General features: G+C 39.7%; 1 protein-coding gene and 1 non-coding gene across 2 annotated transcripts; one reads left to right on the top strand and one right to left on the bottom strand.

Moving 5' to 3' along the window:
• Window positions 1–849: 849 nt before the first annotated feature.
• SCAND3 (SCAN domain containing 3) lies at window positions 850–21054 on the bottom strand. Its single transcript, XM_062187112.1, is given in 8 exon segments — window positions 850–2280; window positions 2282–3019; window positions 5065–5350; window positions 5352–6246; window positions 6249–6542; window positions 8376–8496; window positions 19711–20135; window positions 20466–21054. Coding segments are annotated over 8 exon segments (4524 nt in total). The 3' UTR covers window positions 850–1104.
• A 2289-nt stretch (window positions 21055–23343) lies between these two features.
• Window positions 23344–23415, top strand: TRNAQ-UUG (transfer RNA glutamine (anticodon UUG)). The gene has a single exon. It is a non-coding gene; the product is annotated as a tRNA-Gln (tRNA).
• Window positions 23416–26357: the final 2942 nt, after the last annotated feature.

Here is a 26357-nt window from a genome sequence, read left to right as displayed (position 1 = left end):
GAGTGGGAGGAATTAAACCACTTTCTTCTAAAACTACCCACAACTATCATTGTTTTTAAGCTGCAAGGTTTTACTAAAACAAATATATTTTCAAATATAGTCCAATCAAGTTTTCAGGACTGAACGTGAATGTTTCTTCCATTTACAAAGATTTTGGGGATCCAGCCCCTTGAAACATTTTTATCATAAAGGTGAATCATCAGTGACATTTTATATCCCCTAGTAACTTTTCCTTCTTCACTTTGAATACTACATTTGTTTGAAAAGAAATATTAACCATCAGTTGCTTCCCTGTCTAGGAAAAGACTGTCATTTTCTTCTTCTGACATGCTTTACCCTGAAGAACCTGCCTTGTACTAACACTTTGTTTTCAGTTGTTCTAAGAACTACCTCCAAACAGAAATAAAGAAATAAAGGTTTTTAAATCTATGTAAGGTGCTAATAATTCCTGACTTTGTCCCAAAGCACCTTAAAGGCCATGAGCTCTAGCAAAACCTAAAACCTGCAGACATACACTTGTCGCTATGGCCTAATCCCTCACCTTATGAAATCAGAATTCATCAACATAAAAACATTACAAAATAAATAGTTCCTTCGAACTCACCTACTTATACACTGTCTAAACATGCATTTGTGAAACAAATTCAACACCAGCTTCCAACCTAACTACTCTGGAACAACTTAACAGCTTAATATGTTACTGACCTCCTCCCTTGCATTTGAATTCCCTTAAATTTACTTCCTTCAACCTAGCCTGCCATTTCAAGGAAATCATTCTCCGTCACGAAATTGTCTAACAATTATGAAATACAATAAAAGAACACAAAATACAGGAACAACTTTTTAATATTTGAGTTAACAGACTTAAAATTATATTTTAACAAATATATCAGGGAGAAATAAAAGAATTATAAAAACTGTACACATTCTCATTGAAAATGTATGTACAAGCAAGTTAAATAGAAAACTGCAGGTTTACTCATAACTTTTTCTTCTACTTCATAATTGTAACTTTTAAAACAGAAGTGAAATTGAAAATTCCTCACACTAAATGCCTGTATACATACTTTGAACAAGCACCTTATATATCATAATTTAACATTTTTAATATGATAAATGAGCTTGCTTCTTGCTTGTTAATTTGTCTAATCTAGGTTGGATTGATGATAATGCTACTCTTAAGGGGTAATGTATATTTAAACTGTTTCTATGCTTTGTTTTAATAACACTTAAAGTAGAGAACCCAGTCTCACAGAGGTATGTTGAGGGGAACAGAAGAAGAGATTTTATAGCAATTTTGGCAAGTTCAGAATATTCATTTTTAACTTTTATCCAAAATGAAGCAAATGATGCTGTATTTTCAAAATTTATTTTCAATCCTTCATCAGTAGCCAGCTTCAACAACTTATCCTGTAGCGTTACAGTTAGACTTAAATTATCTTTTGGTGAAAGAAATGGATTTTGGATCCATGAATTTCCTATATGTGGATCGTCATTTGATGGAAAATAAAATTCAAAACATTGTAACAAATTTGTAAGGTGTTCATTGATAACTTTTTGCAGGTGTGCAATATCAAGATTATTGCCTATTTCATTGAGAATTGTTGTTAAATTATGAAACATGTCATAACAATTTGTAGAAACTCTGCTTTTCCAAGTTTCTAACTTCTGTTTTTGTTCTTCAATCTTATATGCTGTTGAAAAGCACATTGCATTCTTCCCTTGCATGGAATCATTAAGATCATTAAAAATACTGAAGATATCAGACAAATAAGCACGTCTGGCTGTCCAGTTCATATCTTTAAAAAGTTGAGACCAAACAGGTTTCTTGCCTTGCAGAAACACTAAAAGTTCATTTTGTATTTCAAACATTCTTGACAGAATTTTCCCTTGTGATACCCATCATGTATCAGCATGCAGTAACAGTTGCTTATGATCAGATTCCATATTATCTCATAATAAAGAGAATAATCTTGAATTTAATGCATCAGATTTTACATAATTCACAATTTTTACTATGTCAGTAAGCACACTATTTGGTTCAGCTGATATTTGTTTCATAGCAAAGTTTTCTCGATGAATGAAGCAGTGTGTGGTTTTACATTCTGGGGCAAGTTCCTTAATCTGTGTAACGACTTCAGAATGTTTTCCTGTCATTAAAGCTGCACCATCAGAACACACTCCTACACAAAACTTAAATTCCAAACCACATTTGTTAACAACGTAATTCTGCACCGCTTCATACAGTTCTGAGCTAGTTGTATTTGCAGGCAAAGAGGCTGGAGAAAAAGAATTCTTCCTTTATATCATCATCGTGTTCAAACCTCACATAGACTAGAATTATCATGTCAGCAGTATCTCTGCATTCATCAAGTTGCAATGAAAAATACTTCGTTAGCTTTATTTGTTCTATGAGTTGGTCTTCCATATCATTAGCCAGTTCTTGAATACGGCGAGCTATGGTGTCATTGGAAAGTGGTACTTGAGCTACCTTCTTTGCTGCAGATTCACCAAGCATTTCCAAGCAAACTTCTTTGATTCAGTCTTTTACTAATGTCTCAGCAATTGTGTATGGCGTTTTAGCTTTAGCAACTGGAAGTGCCACTTTATATGAAGCTCGCAAAGCACTAATGTTTATATGAGAAACATTGAATATTTCCTTTGGTTGTCTTTTTAATTCATTACTCTTTCTTTCAAAGAATTCTTTTGGTTGTGAACTTAAATCTTTATGTTTTGAATGTAAATGCCGCTTAAGTTTTGATGGTTTCATTGCCTCATTAGCCAGTACATCTCCACAAATAATACACTGTGGTTTTAGCACATCACCATCAATTACAGCTACAAAACCAAACTTGATATATGAAGGATCATATTTCCAAGTGAAGCTAGTATGAACTCTTTTGGCTTTCACTTCTTTGGGATGACTTCTGTTATCAGCATTTCTTTTATTATTACTGCTGTATTCAGAAAAGATATGTCTTTTCTTGACAAAAAAATCCAGGGAAGCTTGTTTTACCATCTGCAAATTAGGATTAGAGATAAGTACACAAATTTTACTTCCTTCAACTAACATTATACTACAAATTCAAAACTAGACAAAGAATTAAATGTTTACATTTCCTCAGAGTTTTCTACACTTGGGGGCTACAGTTTAGAAATGAAGTATAAAATATCACATGTTGCTTTTTTTCTTTTTTTTTTGACAGGCAGAGTGGACAGTGAGAGAGAGAGACAGAGAAAGGTCTTCCTTTTTGCCGTTGGTTCACCCTCCAATGGCCGCCGTGGTAGGCGCGCTGCGGCCAGCGCACCGCGCTGATCCGATGGCAGGAGCCAGGTGCTTCTCCTGGGTGCAGGGCCCAAGCACTTGGGCCATCCTCCACTGCACTCCCTGGCCACAGCAGTGAGCTGGCCTGGAAGAGGGGCAACCGGGACAGGATCGGTGCCCCGACCGGGACTAGAACCCAGTGTGCCGGCTCCGCAAGGCGGAGGATTAGCCTAGTGAGCCATGGCGCCGGCCTCACATTGCAATTTGAAACTATTTTGTTTGTCTAGTGTCAACACCTGCCTTCTGTGATTCACAATGAGAGTTTAACCAATGGTCCAAACTCTATTCAGTAAATTCACTAATCATGTGCTCAGATGTTGAAACAATGCCAAATTGTTATAAATGTTATGAATACTTTAATTGTTTTATCACTACAGACTGGCAAGAATAGTTTACAGATTAGCACAGGCCTGTAACATTACACTTTGAGTACCTTTGGGCTAAATCATGTGTGACCTCCATATTTCAAACCATTACCCTTACCTCAGAAAGCCAACTGACTTGAAATCTCTTGGGAAGCTGGTATTGTGTAGCTGGTTAAACCGCTGCTTGCAATGCTGGCATCCCGTATTAGAGTGCCACTTCGAATCCCAGTTGCTCTGCCTCCAATCCAGCATCCTCCTAATGTGCCTTGGGAAGGCAGCAGAACAGGGTCCAAATACTTGGGCCCCTGCCAACCATGTGGGAGATCATGATGGAGTTCCTGTCTCTTGGTTTCAGCCTGACCCAGACATGGCTGTTGTGGGCGGCTCAGAAATGAACCAGCAGGTAGAAGATTCTCCCTTTCTCTCTTTCTAACCCCCTCTCTTTCCCTCTCACTCTTCCTTTCAAATAAATAAGTTTTTAGAAAATATATTTAAAATATGTTTGACTTATCTCATGCTCTCCCTTAAAGTCTCAAAACGAAATTCCCACCCAATTCAAACTCATAACTTCTGACCAATGTATTATCCCCACCTCTCCTAAATATCTCTTCACTGAAGCAAAATAATTTCTTAGCTTACTTCCCCACAGAAACTCACATATAATCAAAGCAAAGTAGCACTACATTCATCTGTTCCCAAACTTGTTCTGCTGTAGAAACACTACATATACACCCTGTTTATCACCTTGATGTTAACTTTCTCATTCCCCCAAGAAATGACCAAGGTCAGGAAGAAGTAGAAGAAATACTGTTCATCATGCCAGAACAGCAAGTAAGATAGCTCTGAAGGAATAAATTCCTACCAGGAAAGAATGGGGAGGCATTAAAAATAATTGGTTTTTCCTTGGGGGAAATATATCCAGGGTAGCCAAATTGTGCATTCATATACATTTTTAAGTAATTCTTATTCATCCTGATCACAATAAAGTGTAATGAGCGGCAGCACTGTGACATAGTGGGCTAAGCCTCCTCGGCACCAGCATCCCATCTGGGCACTGGTTCTAGTCCCGGTGCTCCTCTTACAATCTGGCTCTCTGCTACCACCTGGGAAGACAGGAGAAGATGGCCCAAGTCCTTGGGCCCCTGCACCAATGTGGCAGACCAAGAAGAAGCTCCTGGCTCCTGGCTTAGGATCAGCCCAGCTCTGGCCATTGTGGACATTTAGGGAGTGAACTAGCAGACAGAAGACCTTTCTCTCTGTCTCTCCTTCTCCCTGTCTGTAACTCTAGTTCTCAAATACATAAATACAATTTTTTTTTCAATAAAGTGTAATGAGACTCTTCCCCCTGCTTTTCTTTCTAGCACATATTCAAACTCTTATCCAATCTCCTACTTTGTCTGGTGAAAATGGTGTCACTGATGGTTTTAGCATTTTGGAAGGTTGAACAGGCCAACTTCTCTGACTCTCATCATGCTTCCTTTTCATTGTACTCATCTCATAGCAAAGACTGCACGTTATTTGCTGGGCATAGCCCTCAGTCTCATGATGAGAAGGCACTCCACAGATTGCATGGATATATCTATGACATGATACACAACTATTAGCACCTGAGCATTCTTTATCACAAACTACACAGGATAAAAATCTTAATCTTCTTTCATGATGTTTTTCGCAGCCATTTTAGAATAGAAAGATTTTCTTCAGTACCACTACTGTCTGTCCCAGTCTCAAAGGCTTCTTCATATCGGGCTCTTAAATTATTTTCTAAATCTTTACCTGCCTGATCTAATTCATTTTCTGTGTGTAGGCTGGCAACAAGTTCCTCAGTTAACTGAGAATGAGGCAGATCCAGTTTCATTTCAGAGCTAAATGTACCTTTACTTGGACTCTGTTGCATGCCTCTGTGATAGGACTGATTTAGAGTCATCTGAATGAACCACAAAAATGTAGCCCAGTGTGATGAGTTGTTGGTTTGCATCCAGGAGAAAATCTGCTTTTGGATATTGCCATTAGCTTGTTCTGTAAAACTTTGGCTTTGGCAGGTCTGAGGCTTTCTATGGACAATTTTCAATTCCAGCCAAATACTACTGAGTTCACTGACAATTTGGCTTGAAAATTCTCTCCCATTATCAGATTGTAGGACACTAGGTGCTCCAATAATTGTGAAAATATCCAAAAGAGCATATGCAACTTCTTTAGGTCTCTTGGATTTTAATGACCACAAAAAACTTAATTTTGTATGAAGGTCTTGATAATGCATAATAAATGTATACTCCCCATCAGGATTTGATTGCATGTCTATAAGATCTGCTTGGCTTCTTGAGTTAACTTCCTTAATTGGTTTTGATGTTAGAGCTCTCTTCTGCTGGCATGGTTTACAAAGTGTCAGATATAACACTATAACTTCTTTTGTGATGTTCTTATATTTTGTTTATAATTCTTTTTCCATGCATGTTCGTCTGCCATGTCCAATGCTGAGATGTGTATCATGCAGAATATCAAATAAGTCCTCGCTGTGTAAATAATACTGTATTTTATCTGTTTCCCCATTTAGAGCTCAATCAGCTTCTCATTTCCTTGTACAAGGATTACATCAAATCTTGCCAAGCGGTAGTCAACTGATTCCTTTTTTGCCTTAGCTTTAGCTTCTTTCACTTCCCTTATCAATTGACAGTACTTTGCTTTAGAAAATATCTTAGTATTGTTACTTTTGTTTTCCAGCAACACTGTTAAGCTTCTGAAGAACTTTTCTCGCATGTTTTCTGGTTCAATTTCTACTTCCTTATTATCTAAGCTACTGAGGTTATTGACACTCATGCTTTGAGACATCATGGAAAGCCGCAAAAATGACCCTGAAACATAAAGAAAAAAAACAGAATACTTGGAAATATAGTTACATATAAGTATATAGCCCATAGAGCTTGAGGTGGAAGTAGGGGTCATGGACACAAAAAAGGGAGATAAAATTTTGGTTAGGAAGTCCAGCTTCGGTAGAATGAAGAGAGACTGAATGAAGGACTTGAGCTAGAAATAAAAAGTCCTGATACAATAAGGAATAGAAAGCCGGATGTGACTGCCCAGAGCAATACCCAGAGCTAGTGTTAAAGTAAAGCACTCTCTTTCCCCACCCCCACCCCAAACCCATTGCTCTTTCAATGAATAAATAAATCCTTAAAAGTGGGGGAGTGAAATGGGGCTGACATTGTAGTATTGCCTCAAGTGCAGGCAACCCAGGCTGGAGCTCTGCTCTGCTGCCGAACCAGCTTCTTGTCTATGTGACTGGGAAGCAGCAGGGCCCCTGCCACCCATATGGGAATATGGGAGACCAGGATGAAATTCCTGGCTCCTAGCTTTGGCCTTGCATAGACCTGGCTGTTGTGGCCATTTAGGGTGTAAACCAGTGGATGGAAGGTCTTCATTTCTTCCTCTCTTTGCTGCTCTTTTAAATAAATAAATAAGTAAATCTTTTAATAATAATGTAAAGCATGGTTTCGTACTAAAAGGAGACAAATCAATGCTTGTATCTATTTATTTGCTACATAAGCAAGTTTTTGGCTACAGAAATCTCAGCAATTCAATGATAAATGCTTTATAAGCATCCAACTACAACCACATTTTCTGTTTTATTCAGTTAGTCAGATTAACTGCTATTTCAACATTTTTTACTTAAGTGTTTGTGGCTTGTAAAAGTGTAAAGCCAATACAAATATCTTCATTGCTAATTTTAATGAAAAGTAGCAAATGAGTCTAAACTAGTGAAACATTTGACTTAACAACGCACATTAAAAGGAATGTGTAGAACATTCATAATAACAGAGATACTTAGAATATTTCAACCTTGGCTTACTAAGTCTTAGGAAAACTACTTTGAAAAAAGTCAGAAAGAATAAAATAGGATTAGCATATTGTTTCCAGGTACTCTTGGATCTGTTTTTCAGGTCAACTACCAATTTGTATACTAAATATTGAGCTAGTAAATTTAAATCTAAAACTAGGTTAAAATTACTGATAAATGTTATCATGTGTTTTGACATCACCTAACTCAACTTTTCCAATAAGAATTCCTTGGTCATTAAATTTAAGCTCTCAGTGAATTTTCCTTACCTGAAAAATATAATTTGTTCATAACACAAGTTATAGTCTTCTTGAACTGCTTCATAGGTAGATCAAACAAGACTAAGTTTCTAAAGAAGGCATCACTTATTTCTTCAGTATCTTTCATTTTCTAATGCATTACTACATTTACTACATTCAACAGTGTTCAATAAAAATTTGTTGTCTAATTTTATAATGAAATGATAATACTCATGATAAGTGTCATCTCAAAATGTGATGGAAAAGATCATTACATGGACAACATTTCTTTCCATACTGGTCCATTTTGTGCCATGAGTATGAACTATGAGCAGAAAAGGAAGGTAAACGAGGATGAATTTGGAGGAGAAAGGAATATATATGGCAATGAAAATGAGACCCAGAATATAAGCTCTAGAAGTTAGTAGAATCAAGTATTTTTGACATTACCTGACTGCTTAATGTAACTCCTTTAACAACATTATACTTTACTGACTGGCTTTCGCTTCAGCTACATTCAGTAGAAATGGAATGAGGCTTGATAACTTTTCAATGCTTAGCCTGTTCCCACTCCCAAGCTTCACACGTTCCCAGGACTAAATTATCCTTACCATTTTCTTGAAATGGTTGTGGTTCTGGAGAGTCACATTCCATTCTGTCGTCTACAGACTGGAGCTGGGCACCTAAGGACTCCTTCGCAGAATCCAGAGGAGTCATTTTGTCTGTAGGAAACTGGGAAAAAATAAGTATATTTGGTAACCAATATAAACAATTCCTACATAAACTCTCAAATATTCTTTCACTGAAATAGAATGTAAGAGGGGAAAAATAGTTTGCATTGAATTCTTAAGAGGAGTGCAAGATAAAATAAAAAAAGAAACGGAAACTGTTGGGACAAATAAAGCCAGAGCCACACAACAGAAGCTGACTCTCTCCACTGAGCTGATATACATCCCTTTCTTGTTTTTGCAAACAAGAACAAACACATTAAAGAGATCTCTCCCAAACTGTTGATAATTGAAATAAAATTGTAAATGAGTTTCAGTGTCGCTAATTAAAAGTAAATACTGAGTCGGGGAGATGTAATTCATGTAATAGAGACTGATGAGATGTTAAAACCAGCAAGAAATCTGACAACTGTTTTAGCCCAAATGTGAAAAACATTAACTCAATGTGTTATGGGCAGGAAAAAATAGCCAATCCAATCAATTTAGATAGTTGAGTTGGGTAAAAAGGAAACATTACTATCATCTTGACAGTGAGAGAGAGAGAGAGGGAGAAAGGTCTTCGCTTCCTTTTGCTCTTGGTTCACCCTCCAATGGCCACTGTGGCTGGTGCACTGCACTGATCCGAAGGCAGGAGCCAGGTGCTTCTCCTGGTCTCCCATGGGGTGCAGGGCCCAAGCACTTGGGCCATCCTCCACTGCACTCCCGGGCCACAGCAGAGAGCTGGCCTGGAAGAGGGGCAACTGGGACAGAATCCGGCGCCCCGACCGGGACTAGAACCCGGTGTGCTAATTAGCCTATTGAGCCGTGGCACTGGCTACATTATTATCATCTTACACTAATAATCTGTTAATGTGGAAATTTGTCCAATTGTTCCCAATAGATGTTCATTTTTTTAAATTCACAATTCAATGTTTATGCATCATTTTTAATTAATTGCCCATTGCCCCTATTAATATAAAAATTTCCTGCTATTTTACATTAAATTTTGAAGAGTCAGAGCCAGTTTTGTCATATAATATACTATATTAAGAATTTGAGGGGCCAGTGCTGTGGCATAGGGGGTAAAACTGCCGCCTGCAGTGCCGGCATCCCATATGGGTGCCAGTTCAAGACCTGGTTGCTCCACTTCCGATCCAGCTCTCTGCTATGGCCTGGAAAAGCAGTAGTAGATGGCCCAAGTCCTTGGGCCCCTGCACCTGTGTGGGAGACCTGGAAGAAGCTCCTGGTTCTCTGCCTCTGCCTCTCTGTAACTCTGCCTTTCAAATAAATAAACAAACCTTTTTTAAATATTTATTTATTTATTTGAAAGGCAGAGTTACACAGAGAGAGAGAAGTCCTCCATCCGCTGGTTCACCCCCCAATTGGCTGCAACGGCTGGAGCTGCACCGATCCAAAGCCAGGAGCTTCTCTGGGACTTGGGCCATCTTCTACTGTTTTCCCAGGGCACAGCAGAGAGCTGGATAGGAAGAGGAGCAGCCAGGACTAGAACTAGTGCCCATATGGGATGCCAGCGCTTCAGGCCAGGGCTTTAACCCACTGCGCCACAACGCCGGTCCCTAAATAAACAAATCTTAAAAAAAAAAAATTTGTTTCTTCAGATTCTGATTAGACATTTTTTGGAATACTATACATCAGTGTATTTGTGTTTTATCACAGGACATATTCTATCAAGTTATTCCATTATTAATAATACTAAATTTGATCACTTGGTTAAGCTGATTAAGGCAGTGACTACTAAACCTATCCATTCAAAAACTGCATTTGTCACACTATAATTAATAAGTTAGTTATGGTACAGTAATTTGGGTTTATTGGTTATTCTCCAATGACTTTAGTATTTATTGATCATCCATGTCTGAATCTATTTTTATTTTGGGGGTTGCAAAATGCAAACTTACTTTTATAACTTCATCTACATCTATTATCTAGCAGTTTTCTGTAAAGAGCTTTTATCCCTCCTTTACCTGATTTTTTAAAAAGACTTATTTTATTGATTTGAAAGGCAGAGTTACAGAGAGAGAGAGGGAGAGACAGAGAGAGAGCGAGATCTTCTACCAGCTGGTTCACTCCTCAAAGGACTGCAACAGCTGAGACTGGGCAGGCTGAAGCCAGGAGCCAACTGATTAGAGAGGTTAAGAGAATGCATAAAATGAACAGTACCTTTAATATAAAGCATGTTTACTTCCAAATTATCCAGATGGCAATGTTTGTCACAATAGTGTTGATTAGGTTTCACTTTCTTGGAAAACCTGAAGTTATTTAAATCTATATTGCATTATTTCTATCATTTTTGTTAAGTTCATTTACAAAATATTTGTAAAATATAGGCCTATAAATTCAGTTGTCAGATCAGTCATATTTGTGCCAAGTCTAGAAATGACAAAGAACATACAGTAGGCAAATCAGCAAAATGACTAACAGCTCATTGACACAGCTAGCAGAAACTCTGAATGTTATTTGCATTTCTTTCACTGTAACTCTCTCTTTGTGTTAGCAACTCATTGTAAATTTGTCCACCAAAATAGTGTGTTGGCCTTGTGGGTACTTAATGAAAACAAATATTTAATATCATTAATCTCTTAAAGCTGGCTCAATAAAATTGCAGGCTCTAGGATTAATCACATCTCCAGGATTAATTCTAATACTGTAAATAAAACTTTCTCACACACACATAACAATATTATCTCCTTGAGAACATAAATTCTGATTTACTCATTTAATATACCTTGCAGTGAAAAGAAAATAATAGGCTTGGGCCCTTCATCTGGAAGCTTTGATTATGATCATCCTGCTTCTACCTCTATGTACATGGAAGCAGCTAGGCCACCTCACATTCTTGCCATGCTTACATTCTTGTATATAGTCTTATACTTGTGGAAGCCACCTTGCATTCCAACCAACAACCATTTTGGATAGTTTGCCTTGCCAAATGTTCATGAGATCAAGCAAAGGCAAATGATTTAGAGTACCAAATTATATGATCCTAGTATGGAAAACTAGTCAACCCATGCTCTGTATCTGGCAAAATCCAAGTGAAAACTTAGCTTTTCCTTTGGTGGTATTTGTGAATTTGGTTAATTCTGAAAATTTCTCTCATTAGACCTTGGTTTTTAAAGATAAATTCACCTCCACATGACATGAATCTAAGAATGTATATATGGCCAAATACCCTAGCTACCACATAGGAGACATTACAATGGAATATAGTTCTCTTAATACAATTTATTGAAGCATTATTAACTTTTTTAGAAAAAAAAGTGCACAACACAGAGTGGAGAGCTCAACCACTTACCACAGCGTGAACCATGCAGGTTAAGGAACAGAACATGTCCACCATCTCATTAAGCTATCCTCTTTGGCAAAAGAAACTACTGCTTCAACATTGATCATCAAAGATTCATTTTGCTTTTTGAACTTGACATAAACAGAATTATGCAATGCTTATTCAATTTTGTCTGAATTCTTTGGTTAACATTGTTTTAAAAATTCATTCATGCTGTTGAATGTAGCAGTATCCATTCATTTTCATCATTGCACAGTATTCAGTTGTATAAATATATCACAATATATTTATCCATTCCATTCTTAGTGGGATGATATTTCTGAAATAGTCATAGCAATTTACTCCTGTCAGTAATATATAACATTCCAATGGCTCAACAGACACCAGCTTAGTCATGTCAGCACTTTTAAACCATTCTTGTTGGAATACAATGATACTACATGTTGCTTGAATTTACATTTTTCTAATTTTCATTTGTAAAGCAGGTATTTGTTGATTTTTCTATAGGGTATTGTTTTCTATAGGGTATTTTTCTATAGGGTATTGCAGTTGATTTCTCAACAATATTGCAGTGGATTCGTTTCTGAGAGGAGGAGCGTGGTGGGGGCAAGAGGTATGGAGTCACTAGACTCCGGGAGTCGGGTAAAAGCAGGCTTGAGGCAAGCAGCCCGCAGACTCTTTTATTTCAGTTAATACAACAGCTTATATAGCCAAGACCAGCCAATCCGGTCAAGGGGCAGTCTATGCCCCAACCAATCACAGCCTGTTGCCAGGCAGTTTCCAAAGCCATCTAATCACAGCCTGTTGCCAGGCAGGCTCCGTTGCCAGGTGGGTTTCAAAACCATTCCTGAGTAACTGACGCTCGCTTGCCAGTGGCCATCTTGGCATGGCCTTCTCATTCCACCACAGGGTATCTGTCTTCTTATTAATTTGTCATACTTCATATGTTCAGACATGAGTTTTTTGTATGTAATTTGTCTGGATCCGGCATAGGGAAAAATAAGCTAAGATTATAAAGTATTGTTGTTTAGAAGTTCTGCTTTTACTGATGTCTAGGCTGTTGGGATTTTCAATGCCAAGCACTGACACTCTAAGCAATAGAAAATAATTATTATGGCAAATTCAAACACATCAACCTGCATAGAGAAGAAAAAAAAAAGTGTTGAGGGCGGGCATTGTGGTGCTGTGGATTAAGCTGCTGCTTGGGACTTCAACATCCAAATCAGAGCGCATGGGTTCCAGTTCCAGTTTGGCTTCTGATCCAGCTTCCTGCTGATGTGCATCCTGGGAACCAGCAAAGGATGGCTTACATCTGCTACCAGACAGAATTCCAGGTTCCTGGTTTCAGCCTGGCCTAACCTCAGTTGTGGCAATTGTGGAGTAAATCAGCAGATGGAAGATCTCTCTCTCTCTATCTCTCTCTCTCTCTCTCTCTCTCTCTTGCTGCTTCACAAATAAATAAAACAAATTTCAAATAAATTACATTTTTAAAAGCTTTGTATACAGCGATACTATAAAAGGAGAAGTTGCCATGAAATGAGAGTAAAAGTGAATCTCAATGCATAGTTAAGTCCCTAAATATGTCTTAGAAATGCTATTCATTGGTCAGTTTAAATCACAAGTCCTACAGTGAAGTTGTGACATACCCCAAATTACCATAAAATACTGCTGACCTGCAGGTCCTGATTTATTTAAGCTCAGTGACTACAGTTGCTCAACTTTCCATTTGTGTACACTGAAAAGAAATATAAAATTAAGTAATCAAGTGTTATCCTGTATTTGACAATAAAATTTAGAATTACCTAATTTTTGCTAGATTAGTAAAGGTAATTTAGATATTAACTTGTGTATTAGTGACAACTCATCATCCCTGGTGCTAATGCTGTAATGTTTTTCTCTTTAAAAGAAAAATGAAAAGCAGAGGCCATACCACTATTCGAGTATTATATGGTGTAAATGTTCTGGTTAAAATGTACAGTAAATCAAGGATAATTACAACTTCATTAGTAATATCCACAGAGAGAAATTATTTTGTTTCTACTATTGTCACCCTTGTCTCCAAAAATCTATTCTTAACTGAAGCTTCTGAAATGATTTTGATATGTATAGTGGTTAATATTTAAAACACAAAACATTATGGAGAAAACTTCCTTGGCCTACCTAACATTTAACTGTGAAATTTTAGGTTATATTACAATAATGTTGCTTAAAAAATGTTGAAAATACCAGTTAATCAGTGGAAAACAAATACTGTCAGAACCATAAAGTCTAATAATAGATTCATCAATAGAATGAGATGTTTAAGTGATTAAAAATGTATCAGTGGTAGAACTTACCATCTGCTGCATGGTTGGAAAATATCCATAGATATTGAACCCAAAGCTGCACATAAACCAGACTATTCCAAAAGGATTATTCAATGTTACATGAGAAAATAAAATCCTAGGTATATTACAACATCATGTTCTGATTTAAGGAATGTGTATCATGTTGTTTCCTCCAAATTGGAACCATGGTATAAATTTACTCTCAGATTGTGCAAAGTACATGAAATCAAATTTTGTATAAGGAACTAAATCTATTTTTCTTTGTTAAGTTTTCCTCTTCTTTGGTCTTAACAAGGTATCTTACATGCACTGTTTTGTATAATATAACAGTATGCATTTCAATTTGCCTATATCTTTTCATAGTTTGAGAAAAATAGGATTAAGGAAAAGTTCCATCAATTGTTTAAAATTAAATAATTGCATCAGTTCTGTTAGTATAAGCACCCTCTGCTCTGAGAGCAAGTAATAAACAAACTCTGGATACGGTTTCCCCAGACTCCTCCACTTCCACCATATGCATACACATAGCCCCTTGATTCCTCCACTTTTCCCCCAGAGGGAATAGTCCAAGATAGGTGGGCATCCTCTTGGAAGGAACAAGAGAGGAGCCACTTCCATCCCTAACACAGAAGTTTGTAAGGTGCCATGGAGACAGCAGTAACAAATTCCAACACTTAAGTTACCACAAACTAGTTATGATAATGATTTATCTTTCATTTACAATGCCTGGGTTGGTTTGTTCTAAGATCCTACAAGAAACTTTTGGTTATGAAATAGTGAAGTAAAAATTGCTGTATTCATTAGAAGTGTGTACAGGTCCATTTCTAATAAGTTAGAACACCTAGCTTATAGTGGCTTAAACCAATAGGGCTTTATTTTTGTTACATAACAAGGGGTTTAGGAGAAGGCAGTTGCTGGCCATGGCTCAATTACCTAACAATTTTGTCAGGAACCTTATCTGTCTATATTTCTGCTCTGGCATTCTTAACATAATGGTACTTACTCTCATACTTATCATCACTTAATGGTCACAAGGATGGCTACCACAGCTCCAACTATCACATTCATGTTTAAGACAAGAATTGCCAAAACATGAAATTGAACACATTTGCCCCATTTTTATCAGGAAAGTAAAAGCTTCCCCAGAAATACAGCAGGAAATATGGTTGTTCCTCCCTGGCCTGAACTAGATTGCACAGCTAACTCCAGTACAAGGAAGACTGGTATATTGCAAGCATGACCAAAGCCAGCATTTTGTTAGGAAGAAAGGTGAGAATAGATATTGGGTTAGTAGCTCAATTGTCCATGACAAAGGCATTTCCCTAGTGTCTCAGAAATCACACAAAAACAATGAGAAATATTTATGAAAACTTGACTGTGAACAAGATTAAAATATATCTATCTACCTACCTACCTAGTTACCTGAGTCATATGAAAAACTATGAAACATGATCAGGATATAAACCTGAACACTACCCAGGGAATTGACCAAATACCAAGTTCTACCAGTGTTGCCTTTACAACAAAGCTAGAAGAGGAAATTCTAAAGCAACAAGCACATCTTAATAAAATATATATACATACATATATATAACTTATGTGAAACAGAGAAAAATGTGTTGGCTAGAAGTGAAAAACTGCCTGTATAGGCATCTATGCTATAAAGTAATATGTGAACTCATGGAACATGTTTTCTGCAACACTGCTCAAAAAATAATAGGATTTATGGGGACAATAAGGTTGACAGATTATGTAAAATTTATACAACTTTGTCACCAGAGTACTAATAAAACTCCAGTAAAAATACTAAACAAGAAGTCGTTAAATAAATAAATATTACAGTAAGTATAGGATTTTCAACCTAGAAAGGTGATAGAACCTTGTTAAAGATGTAAGGAAAGAATAATGGAGAGACAGAAGGATTTCATCAATGAAAGTTCAAGTGAAGAAGCTCTTGTACACTTTCTAAGAAATATGGTGATACAAGAAATATGATGATGGTTCTGGATCACCATCTTATTTTCTTTCCTTGACAGTGGTTTACAAAAAGATACCCATTGCTTGGAGTTTTAACATTTTCCTTTTTTCAGAGAAGCTACTTATATAGCTCCAAATAGGACCTATGCCACAAAGTGCAATTCTAGTGCATTCTGAAGTATAGTCATTATCTTCTATCAACTGTAACTATTTTGCTATCATACTTAAAGCAGAAGGTAACTGAGTAGTGTTAAGCTCTTGAGGGGTAAATTGTTGAACTGTGTCATCTTTTTCAACCACATCTTTGTTTGGGCCTCAGCAGCTAACTGTTGTAGCTCTTGTATAGAAATAGCCTCTGCATAAGACTGCAGCAGCTCCGCAATATCCTCATTCTCAACTCTGTCAATCCAAACTCCTTTGAAAGAGCAACACAGCTTGCTTTGATTTGGGTGAGCTCTGCTGAAGGCTGAAAGCCTGCGGAATCATGAAATGAATCTGGGAGAATTTTATGTTACACCCTACACTAGGCTTTTGTGACATTGTTCCTAGCCTCTAGAATATTAGCAATGGTATGTTTAATGTCAAAGCCATTCCAGAATTCAAAAAACATTTGGGCATTGTCAGCCACTGTAGATGCACACAACATCTTGAATATTCACCTCAAATAATAAATTTAAAAGATATAACCACACCCTAATCAAGGGGCTGTAATAAAGAAGTTGTATTGGCAGGTAAAAAGGAACTTTGATACTTGAAGAATGCTCAATGACTGTTGGAGAGTGGCTTGGTGTGTTACTGAGAATTTTAAGAACGTAAAAATACAAATTTTTCCTTTTGCAATTTTTAAAAAAAAATCTACAAACACATGGCCTTGATCAGTAAACATCTGCCCTGTTGTTCAGATGAATTTGGCAAGATGGTGTTTATCAAGTTCCCATGCTTTCTGCCATTCCGCCTTATCTCTGTGCTCTATGTTAACTGGTGTCATGGTAATCAACAGGTCCACCTGCTTGCTTAACTGCCCACGTACCTGTTATGTAACGATTTGGTTCTGGGCCACTTTTGTCTATAAATTCATCAGAGTCTCTGGTGGGCATGGCAAGGCGCAGCTGCCTGTGGACGGATGTGGACACGTATGCAGTTGCCTGAGCATGGATACGGACACATGTGCAGTTGCCTACATGTGGATCTATGTAGATGTCTGTGTGCGTGTCCCATTGCCACCATGGACACAAAAGCGGGTATCTTCTGTGGCTCCACTACCATCGGGGATAAACGGCTGTTCCTTGTACATTTCTCACTGCAACTGTAAAGGAGATATAAATCCACAAATGGCTCCAAGTTGTTCTCTGATCTGCATCTGCTTGTCCTGGGCTCTAAGTCCTGGGCATACACCTGTCATTTATCCTCTCTTGCTAGACGTATAGCAGACACCAGTGCTAAAATTTATAACTCCTTTTAAAGCTTGTAGGTTAACAGAGAGATAAATCACAACAGGCCTTAGCTTTAAATCTCTGCTGACATTTGCACCCAGCATCATAATCAGTTTGTGGACATAAACCCTGAACTTGTGCTTCATCTTCCAAGGCATAGACCCTTGAGGGCATTTGCTTCCAATATGGATTGGTTTCATCAAAATTGAAAATCTGATCCAGTGTAGAGCCTTCTTCATCAATCAGATTTTTTTTAACACCAGGGGGAATGTCTTTACAGCTTCATCAGAGAACTTAGCATTGTGAAGAGCCGAGCAGTTCCTGAAGCCACTAAACTAGCCACTAATTGCAGTAAATGAAGGCATCTCTGAGGGATTTACAGCTTTTTTTCTTTTTTTATTATCTTTTTAAAAATATTTTAGAAAACTTTTATTTAATAAATATAAATTTCAAAAGTACAACTTCTGGATTATAGCAGTTTTTCCCCCCATAAGCACTCTCCCACCTGCAAACTATCCCATCTCCTACTCCCTCTCCCATCCCATTCTTCATTAAGATTCATTTTTAATTATCTTTATATACAGAAGATCAACTTAGTATATACTAAGTAAAGAGTTCAACAGATTGCACCCACACAGCCACACAAAGTACTGTTTGAAGACTAGTTTTACCGTTAATTCACATAGTACAACATATTAAGGACAGAGATCCTACATGGGGAGTAAGTGCACAGTGACTCCTGTTGTTGATTTAACAATACAGCTTTTTTTCTTAAGGTCTTCATATAAGGCTTTCTTTTTAATTTTGAGAAAGGTTACACCTTTTTTTTTTTTTTTTTTTTGTATTCCACTCATACACTTAACAATTGCTCCAATTTACCATTTCTTTATGCTTTGTCCTAACAGACTTTGCAGCACTGACAACTGTTTCAACTAGGTTATTTTCTGCCAGTTGCACCACCACTGTCACAAGTTCTTTGAGGTCTTTTGAAATTATTTATAATTTCAAGCTTTTCTTCAATTGCTAAAGGTTTTCTTCTTTTACACTCACTAGCAGAAATTTTATCACCAGCATGCTTCTATGGTACTTGCAAACTCCTCTGTTTGCTTACTTTCTGGAATACAAAACAGTTTAGCAAAAAATGCACAAAGAAGGAATCAAATAAACACTTTCTAGACAGAGCCAAGAGGAAGATGCAGGGGAGTAGATGGGCATTGTGTACAATAGTGTATATCTTCAGGACTTGCTGCATTCCAATATTATCAGACAGTTAGAACATAGCTACTCTGACTTGGTAGCACAAAACATTAACCCGCTGGTAAAACTCAAGAGCCCAGCACAATTTCAGTGTTATATTGACTCATTTCCAGCATTATACTGATCTCACATTAAAGACTTAGTCTTGCAGGTGTTTCAACAAATCAGACTGTATATATAATATGTTCACATTTTTAAAAAAAAGGTCAGGTAAATGTATGGATACTATCACTATAGAAAGATAAGAGCATCTGGAAATATCTAAAATGTTCTAAAATTACTGTCATAGAAGGCAAATATAATCTCTTAAAACAGCTCTAGTGTAATGATAAGACTTCTAAAATTCTTCTCAATAATGGGCTTAAAACACTTCATATATCAACTGCTCTAGACACTGAAAATAAAAAGAACCTAGAAAATCATGCAACTAATCTTTTCATTTTACAGATGAAGACATTAAAGTCCCAGAGAAGATGCGACACACCCAAGGTCACACAGCTAATCGGCGACAGAGCCTATCACAGGATTCAATCAAATCTTACGACTCAGACTTTCCTGTTAATGCCTATTTCTCTATTTGTTTCACCCGGAAGGTCCTTATATTCATACTGATTTATTTTCATAGATGATAAAAGCAGTGGGCATCTTAAGAAGTCATAGCCACACATTTTTATAATTTTATCTATTTCTTTAATCTCACAAAATATATGTATATATTTCCTACTGATAATAGATTAAGGTCTCCACATCATCTCATTTGGATTAGCTGTCACTTTAAGACTGTTATTCTCATAAACAGATACGTATCTATTCATCTACACCAGTGATCAAATAGTGCCCAAAACCAGAGTTTGCAGCCATCAGTGAAGTTAAGCCACTTACTCCGTTCTGGACTCACGCACCCGAATTCTCCACACAGGGCAGCACCTCCAGTGTCTCACCTGCTGTCTGGGTTCATCAAGCTCCCTCTCCAGATTTTCCAGCACAGTCACCACCTCCTCTCCACTCTCAGGGTGATGCTCCCGCACCCATGCTTGGAGCTCCTCGGGCAGGATGGTGAGGAACTGCTCCAGCACCAACAATTCCAGGATCTGTTCCTTAGTGTTCATCGCGGGGTTCAGCCACTGCCCACAAAGTTCCAATAAGTGACTCAGTGCCTCCCTGGGACCAGGGGTCTCCTGGTAGCAGAGCTGCCTGAAGCGCTGACGAGAGAGTTCCCTAGTATGAGATATATTCCTCCGCAGGCAAGACTCCTTATCCCAAACAGGGTCTTCTTCTTTAACCTGCACTTTGATAATCCCCCCTAGACCCGCTGAGTCTTGGCCAGCCAAGGCTGGGGGGGCCCAGAGGCTGCCTCCATCCCGCACTTAGCTCAGGGCAAGGCTTTCTCCAGTTGGGGTCTAGAGTGATTTTATTTGAGCTCCTTTTCCCGTCTTTAATCGGAAAGTTTCCGATATAAGAAAACAGTGTTAACACAGAACGATCACAGGCAGTTTAAAAAAAGACGTTGTTTGAGACACAGGGCGGATACTCAAGTAATTCCATTCAAAGTGAAGCCATCCTGATAAGAACGGAAATCATGGGGAGACACAACGACTCACTGGGGTAGTGGGGTCAAATTGAGCAGAAAATACTTGCGAGACAGAACACGTAGGTTATCAAGGTCACTTTGGTCCTAAATAAAACCTGGGTATACGACGCCAGGGAAGGAAAACCGAGAGAGTCGCCCCAAAACAGGAGCGCGCAGCAGCCTGGGCCCGGACCGAGAGGGAGCAGGACCCCTCCGGCCCCACGAGCTGCCCGAAAAGCAGGCCCGATGGTCGCCGCGCGCCCACACGTCTCCCAGCCGCAGCTTCCGCCTCCCAGGTCCTCAGACCCCAGACCCCGGGCCGCGCTCCGAGGACGCCAGCGGCTCCACGCTCACTCCCGCCTCGGGGTCGGCACGCTCCGGCCGGGCCCCGCGAGCTGCGCTCACTTCCGGTCCGCTCTAGGATTCTAGGTGGTGCCGTCATCTCAGTGGTTGCGGTAGCTGCTACCGGTACCCCCGAGGCAAGCATTCTGGAAACTACCGGTAATGAACTGTCGAGTCGCCTGGTCATCCTGGTGAAAGGCGTTTCGCAGAGTGAGTGGTCGGGTACACAGGCTGCGTGCTCACCGCGACCCGCCGCCGGCGGTACTCGCCCCGGTGACCGCCAGCAAAGCGGGAAGAGGGTCCCCGCTCCCCTGCGGTCCCCTCCTCCGCCTTTTCTCCTTCTTTCCCGGCCACTCTCTCCTTTCCCCACCATTGCAAATCAGAGTGGAAAAAGAACTATAAGATCTAACTCCATTCTCATGTACGGAGCGAAAACCGCGATGCCGAGAGAATGCGCTCTCTCTAGGTGGAAGCAGCCATGTCTGGCTCTGCGCGCCGTGACCATAAACAATTGTGGGAAAACTAACAGTGGTTTTCAGAGTGTGGGATAACCAGAAAATTCCCACCCGGCCCACGCTCTTTCAAACAGCGTGCGCTGCCGGAAGCGTATGCCAAGGGTTGCGCACGGGCGATGCCGGAGTGCACGCCTTTAGTAAAGCGAGGACGGACCGCGGCTGCAAGAGGCAAAGGCTGCAGACGTCGGATGCAACCGGCGGCCTGGGAGCTCAGTTCCTCCGCGTGCAGCCCCGGAGTCCTCCCCGCTGTTCACCCCCCGTCTGCCCCACTGCCTTCTTACCAACGCTCAATAAGCAACAAATGCCCAAGAAATATTGGCATCGTGCTGAATGGCTTCCCTTCTGCGGCCCCTGTGTTGGTTCCTCATATTTTGTCATTTCTGATTCCAGAGGCTTTGAGTAGTCAGAATATTTCTTTCGGAAATCTCCAGATAAAATTCTTACCCATGGAGTCCGTGAATGGTCTTGACTAAGTCTCTCAAAACCAGTTAAACTGTAAGTAAAATTTTTCTCTTGGTGCCCAAATCATCAGATCCTCCAAGCTCTGACGTGGAGCCTCCTCTGTGATTTTCCTTTGATTTGATAACCATTATTAACGTACGGCACTTATACTTTGTGTTTCCTCTCTTACCAACTGTCAATCTTGTAGTCAGCGATTCTACTATCTGCTTCTTTCATACTCTGCACATAGGTGAGCACAGTGGCAGTCAACATGGAAGAAACATGCTTTTTAAATCCTCCACAGAAGGACATTAATATTTTTGTGGACTTGCATTTTTCATTATTAAAGTGATATACAGGAACACTTGTAAAAATAAAAAAAGATGCCACAAAGAAGATAACAGCATAAAGTAAAAAGTACTTTATCCTCAATTCAATTTGTCAGAAACATTCATGCCAAGAATCTGGTGTATATTCCTCCAACCTATTTAAAAATGAATATTTAAAATCATAAATTCCAACTTACTGCTATGGTCTGGATATGGTTTGAGTGTCTCCAAAGGCTTCATAAGTTGAAATTTAATCCTCATTGTGAGGTTTTAAGAGGGTGGATATTTAATCTGATGAAGGTGTTTGGAGATGGGGCTTGTGGAAATTGATTGGGTTTTGATAATAGGGTCATTAGGGGTGGTACCCTCATGATTGGATCCCAGTGGCTTTATAAGAAATAGAGACTAGAGAAGCACATGTTCATCCACAGGCACTCCTTGTTCTCCTGCCATGTGACACTTTGTGTCCCCTCTGGATTCTGACAAGAAAGTCATTGGCAAATGCAGCTTCCAGTCTTTGCATCTCCAGAACCTTGAGCTAATATGCCTCCTTTCTTTATAACTACTCAATCTGTGGTATTGTGTTACTGACAACAGAAAATAGATTAATACACTTACAAAAGTTATGTGATGTTACACATCAAAATGCATCAAGTTGTTGGGTTTTATTTAAATCCTCCCTAGAACTGCTATGCCAACATGTGGGTACATACATTCATCCCATTCATTTTAATGGATGTATAGTATTTCTATTAAATATACTGTCAGATTTCCAAGTTTCTATATTGCAATGAGCAAAGAGTGTTAATACATTTTCATTTTTTTTTTTAATTTCTGTAGAAGACAAATTGCTGAGTACAGGTTATTTTGATAGCTATTGCCAACTGCACCCCAGAGTACTATTTACCAAGTGTCTCGCTAGACGTATCAAGAGCCTTCAACTGCATAACCCCAAGACCCTGGGAGAGGTCACTCTGTATGACACATAGTTCTGAAACATTTGCAAAAGGGTGCTGCTTTAATGGATGTTAGTTAAGACAGCTGTCTCTACTCAAACTGATCTTCAGATGCGCGCCTTGGAGTAGACCTCTAATTGTGTGTTGTATTACCTTAAAGAGACCATCCCAAATTATGTAAATTTCAGACCCTATGAAAAATCTGGAACTTCCTCAGCTGTCATCTGAAATCTTATTTATGCTCCCGACAGCAAGCAAGAGAGTCGCCCAAGTTATGTTTTGCTCATTGTCTCTTCAGCATAGACTTTCCTTATCAGCTGGTCAAATGAAGTCTAATTCTTCTGTATTGGAGCAACTACAAAGTACGTTATGGAGGAGATATTTAATCACAACCGTGGATACATATCCCTTCTCTGTGGTTGGTCCCATGGTGTAATGGTTAGCACTCTGGACTTTGAATCCAGCAATCCGAGTTCAAATCTCGGTGGGACCTTTCAAACGTGAACTTTTTGCAGTTCCTGGATTGGGTTGGCATTGAAACGTGGAAAAACTCGTTCCTCTGCTTAGTATGGAATTCTCTTCCAGTAACAGCTTTGTAGCCGTGTGCACAGTATTGGACTGTCCTCCTCTCTCCGAACTCAGGAACCGAACACATTCGCCCAGGAGTGGTTAAGCGTTCGGAGTGCACAGTTAACAGGAGACACTGAAAAGCACGCTGCTTCTGCTGACTGCAGGAACTTTTCAGGGGCCGAGCAGAAAAGCCCCAGCAGCAACGAGGACGCCCCATTCCCGGGAGGGGCCTTCCACTTCTCAAAATCCCCCCGGTTCGGAGTCCTTCTTCCGCCCGCCCGCTCCTAAGCACCTTTCGCAGCGGACCTCCAGTCTCCGTCATTCCTCGCCCCCTCTTCTCCTTCCCGTCTTGCTACTCACCGCCGTCTGCCTCGGTTCTCTCCCCTTCTTGGAGTTCTCACCACCCACCCCACCCCCGCCCCGAGCCGGCCGCAGAGCGCACGGGTCCCGGGCGCCGCAGGCTCAGGGGCTCCCCGCGGACGGGAGCACCTGCCTCCCACCGGGCCCTGGGCCTCGCGCTGCGCGGAGCTGGCAGTCCCAATCCAGGGGGAGGGAAACGGAGTGGGTACGGCGTCCTCTGCCTTCCGCTGTCCTCTCGGCATCTGGCTTTTTCCACCGCGAGTACCAAGGTGAAACACAGGGAACCTCCAAGGGCGTCCTCCGAGACACCCGGGAAACGTTCCTGGCGAGCTCTCCGCCGCTACAGGGAGACAGAACCGGCCGCGGCTGCCGGGAGGGGCTGAGGGACACGCAGATGCTTCCTCTGTCGTGTGGGAAAATCCCTGTGGCTGTGGACAAGCACTTCATCAGTGACCAAACTCCAGTCAGGCTTCTCTGAACTGTTTGCTCCACTGGGTCCTATCCTTGGTCTTTCCAGCCTGGTTTTGACAAAGAATCCAACTGAACCCAGTTTTAGAAAGAATGTTGCTAAGCCATTTTGGTCAGACTTCTCTACCCTTAATCTCCAATCAAGCGTCTCCTCCTGCACTCTTGATAGCTAATGAAATTCCACCCAGCAATTTTCCATCCAATGACTCCCTCACCCTATCCATTGGCAATAAACCCCCAGATGCCCCTGCTGTATTTACAAGTGAATTCAGCCTCTCTCTGTCTCCTATGCTATAGTCTTGAGTAAAGTTGTCCTTGCCAGTTAAATTCCACCTGGTACCAATTCATAACTGAGAAAGTGGTTCGCTGCCTAGAGAGAATGTGTGTCAAATAGAGGACTGAGAAAATTAATGGTAGCCAGTTTCCTGAGGAAATAAAAGTAAACTTCAAAATATGTTCAAATCAATAAATGGGACCTACCAGATCAGCAAAAGGAAGATTAAAGTAATATGATCACCTCAGTAGATGTAGAACAAGTATTTGACAAAATTCAACACTCTTTCATGATAAAAATTCTAACAGACCAGATCTAGAGAGAATGTACCTCAACCCAATAAAGTCCATATATAATAAACTCATACCTAATATCATACTCAATGGGGAAAAACTGAAAGCTTTTCTTCTAAGATCACTTGCAGGTCAAGGATGCCCACTCTCATCGCTTCTTCTAAACATATAACTGGAAGTCCTAGCCAGAGCACCTGTGTAAGAGAAAGAAAGAGCAAGCATCCCAATTGGAAAGGAAGAAGGAAAATTGTATTTGCTGACAACAAGATCTCATATAAAGAATAACCTAAAGACTGTTTAAGTTTAAAAAAACATTGGAACTGATAAAGTTGATAAAGTCAGAGGCTACAAAATCTGTATAATAAAAATAAACTATTTGAGAAAGAATTACAATACAAGCAATCCCATTTATAATAGCAACAATCACAACAAAACAGATAGATATAAATTTAATCATGGAGGTGTATATATTTATATATCGTAACATAGGTTTTTGGTTTTCTTCCGTGATTCCTGGTTCATAACTCCCACAGCTGTTGTTATTTGGGAACACCTCCAGAACAGTAAAGGTGAAGGGTGGTCTTTTGTTTTAATGTTGGGGTACTTTAGGCTCAGAAAGCAAAATGTCTTTCTGATCTTCTTTCACTTGCTGTGTTTTCTCCCCTAAGCAGTCTATAGAAACCAGAATTTCTCTTCCCTAAGGTGGGTCATAGGATCTAAAAATAAATCTTCTTCCTTTTTTGTCTTGAAGTTGGCCATAACATTCTCTGATCACCTTGTCTGATAGTAGATCATGAGACTCACATTTTGAAAGGGGTCCTTCCCTATGCTTGAAAGGAAGAAATGCTTCACGGAGAAGTCACGAGGAATCTGAGCAGAAGTGCCTGTCTGGGTTTTCCCCACTCAGTCTATCAGCATAATCATACTCTTTTCTCCAATTGCATTTTTACACACTTGTCCATGCTTCGGTCATTGTTACACAGCAAGTCTTCACAAAACCCCAAAGGACACGGCTCAGAGGTTTGGACAGGTAAACACACAGGAACTTAGGGGAGGGTGAGCAAGAGGACATGGTTGTGCTGCAAAGGTGATGCAGCCCAGCTCTACAGTGGCTAAAGGTCCTGCTCAAGACCTTTCAACCTTGTTTTATATTTCTTTTCAACTGGCTGCTTATTTGTGTCCTTTAAAACACCCCTAATGAATAAGCTACTAAGTATAAGTGCTTCCCTGAGATCAGTGAGCTGGTCTAGTGCACTAAAAGAACCCAACAGGAGGCCTTGGGAACTCCAACTTCAGTCAGAAGTTCCAGAGGCTAGGATTTGCAGGTTTCAATCTGGGATCTGGTACATCAAACTGAACTGAACTGGTTAGCGTACACCCAGCTGATGTTTACTACAGAACCGACTGCTTGCTTGCTGCTAGGGAGAAATCCCCACACATTTGAAACCACAGAAGTGACCTGTACAGGGT

This window comes from Lepus europaeus, chromosome 3 (genome assembly GCF_033115175.1).
Source record: "Lepus europaeus isolate LE1 chromosome 3, mLepTim1.pri, whole genome shotgun sequence".
NCBI lineage: Eukaryota > Metazoa > Chordata > Mammalia > Lagomorpha > Leporidae > Lepus > Lepus europaeus.
This window is presented reverse-complemented; position numbering and strand designations above follow the sequence as displayed.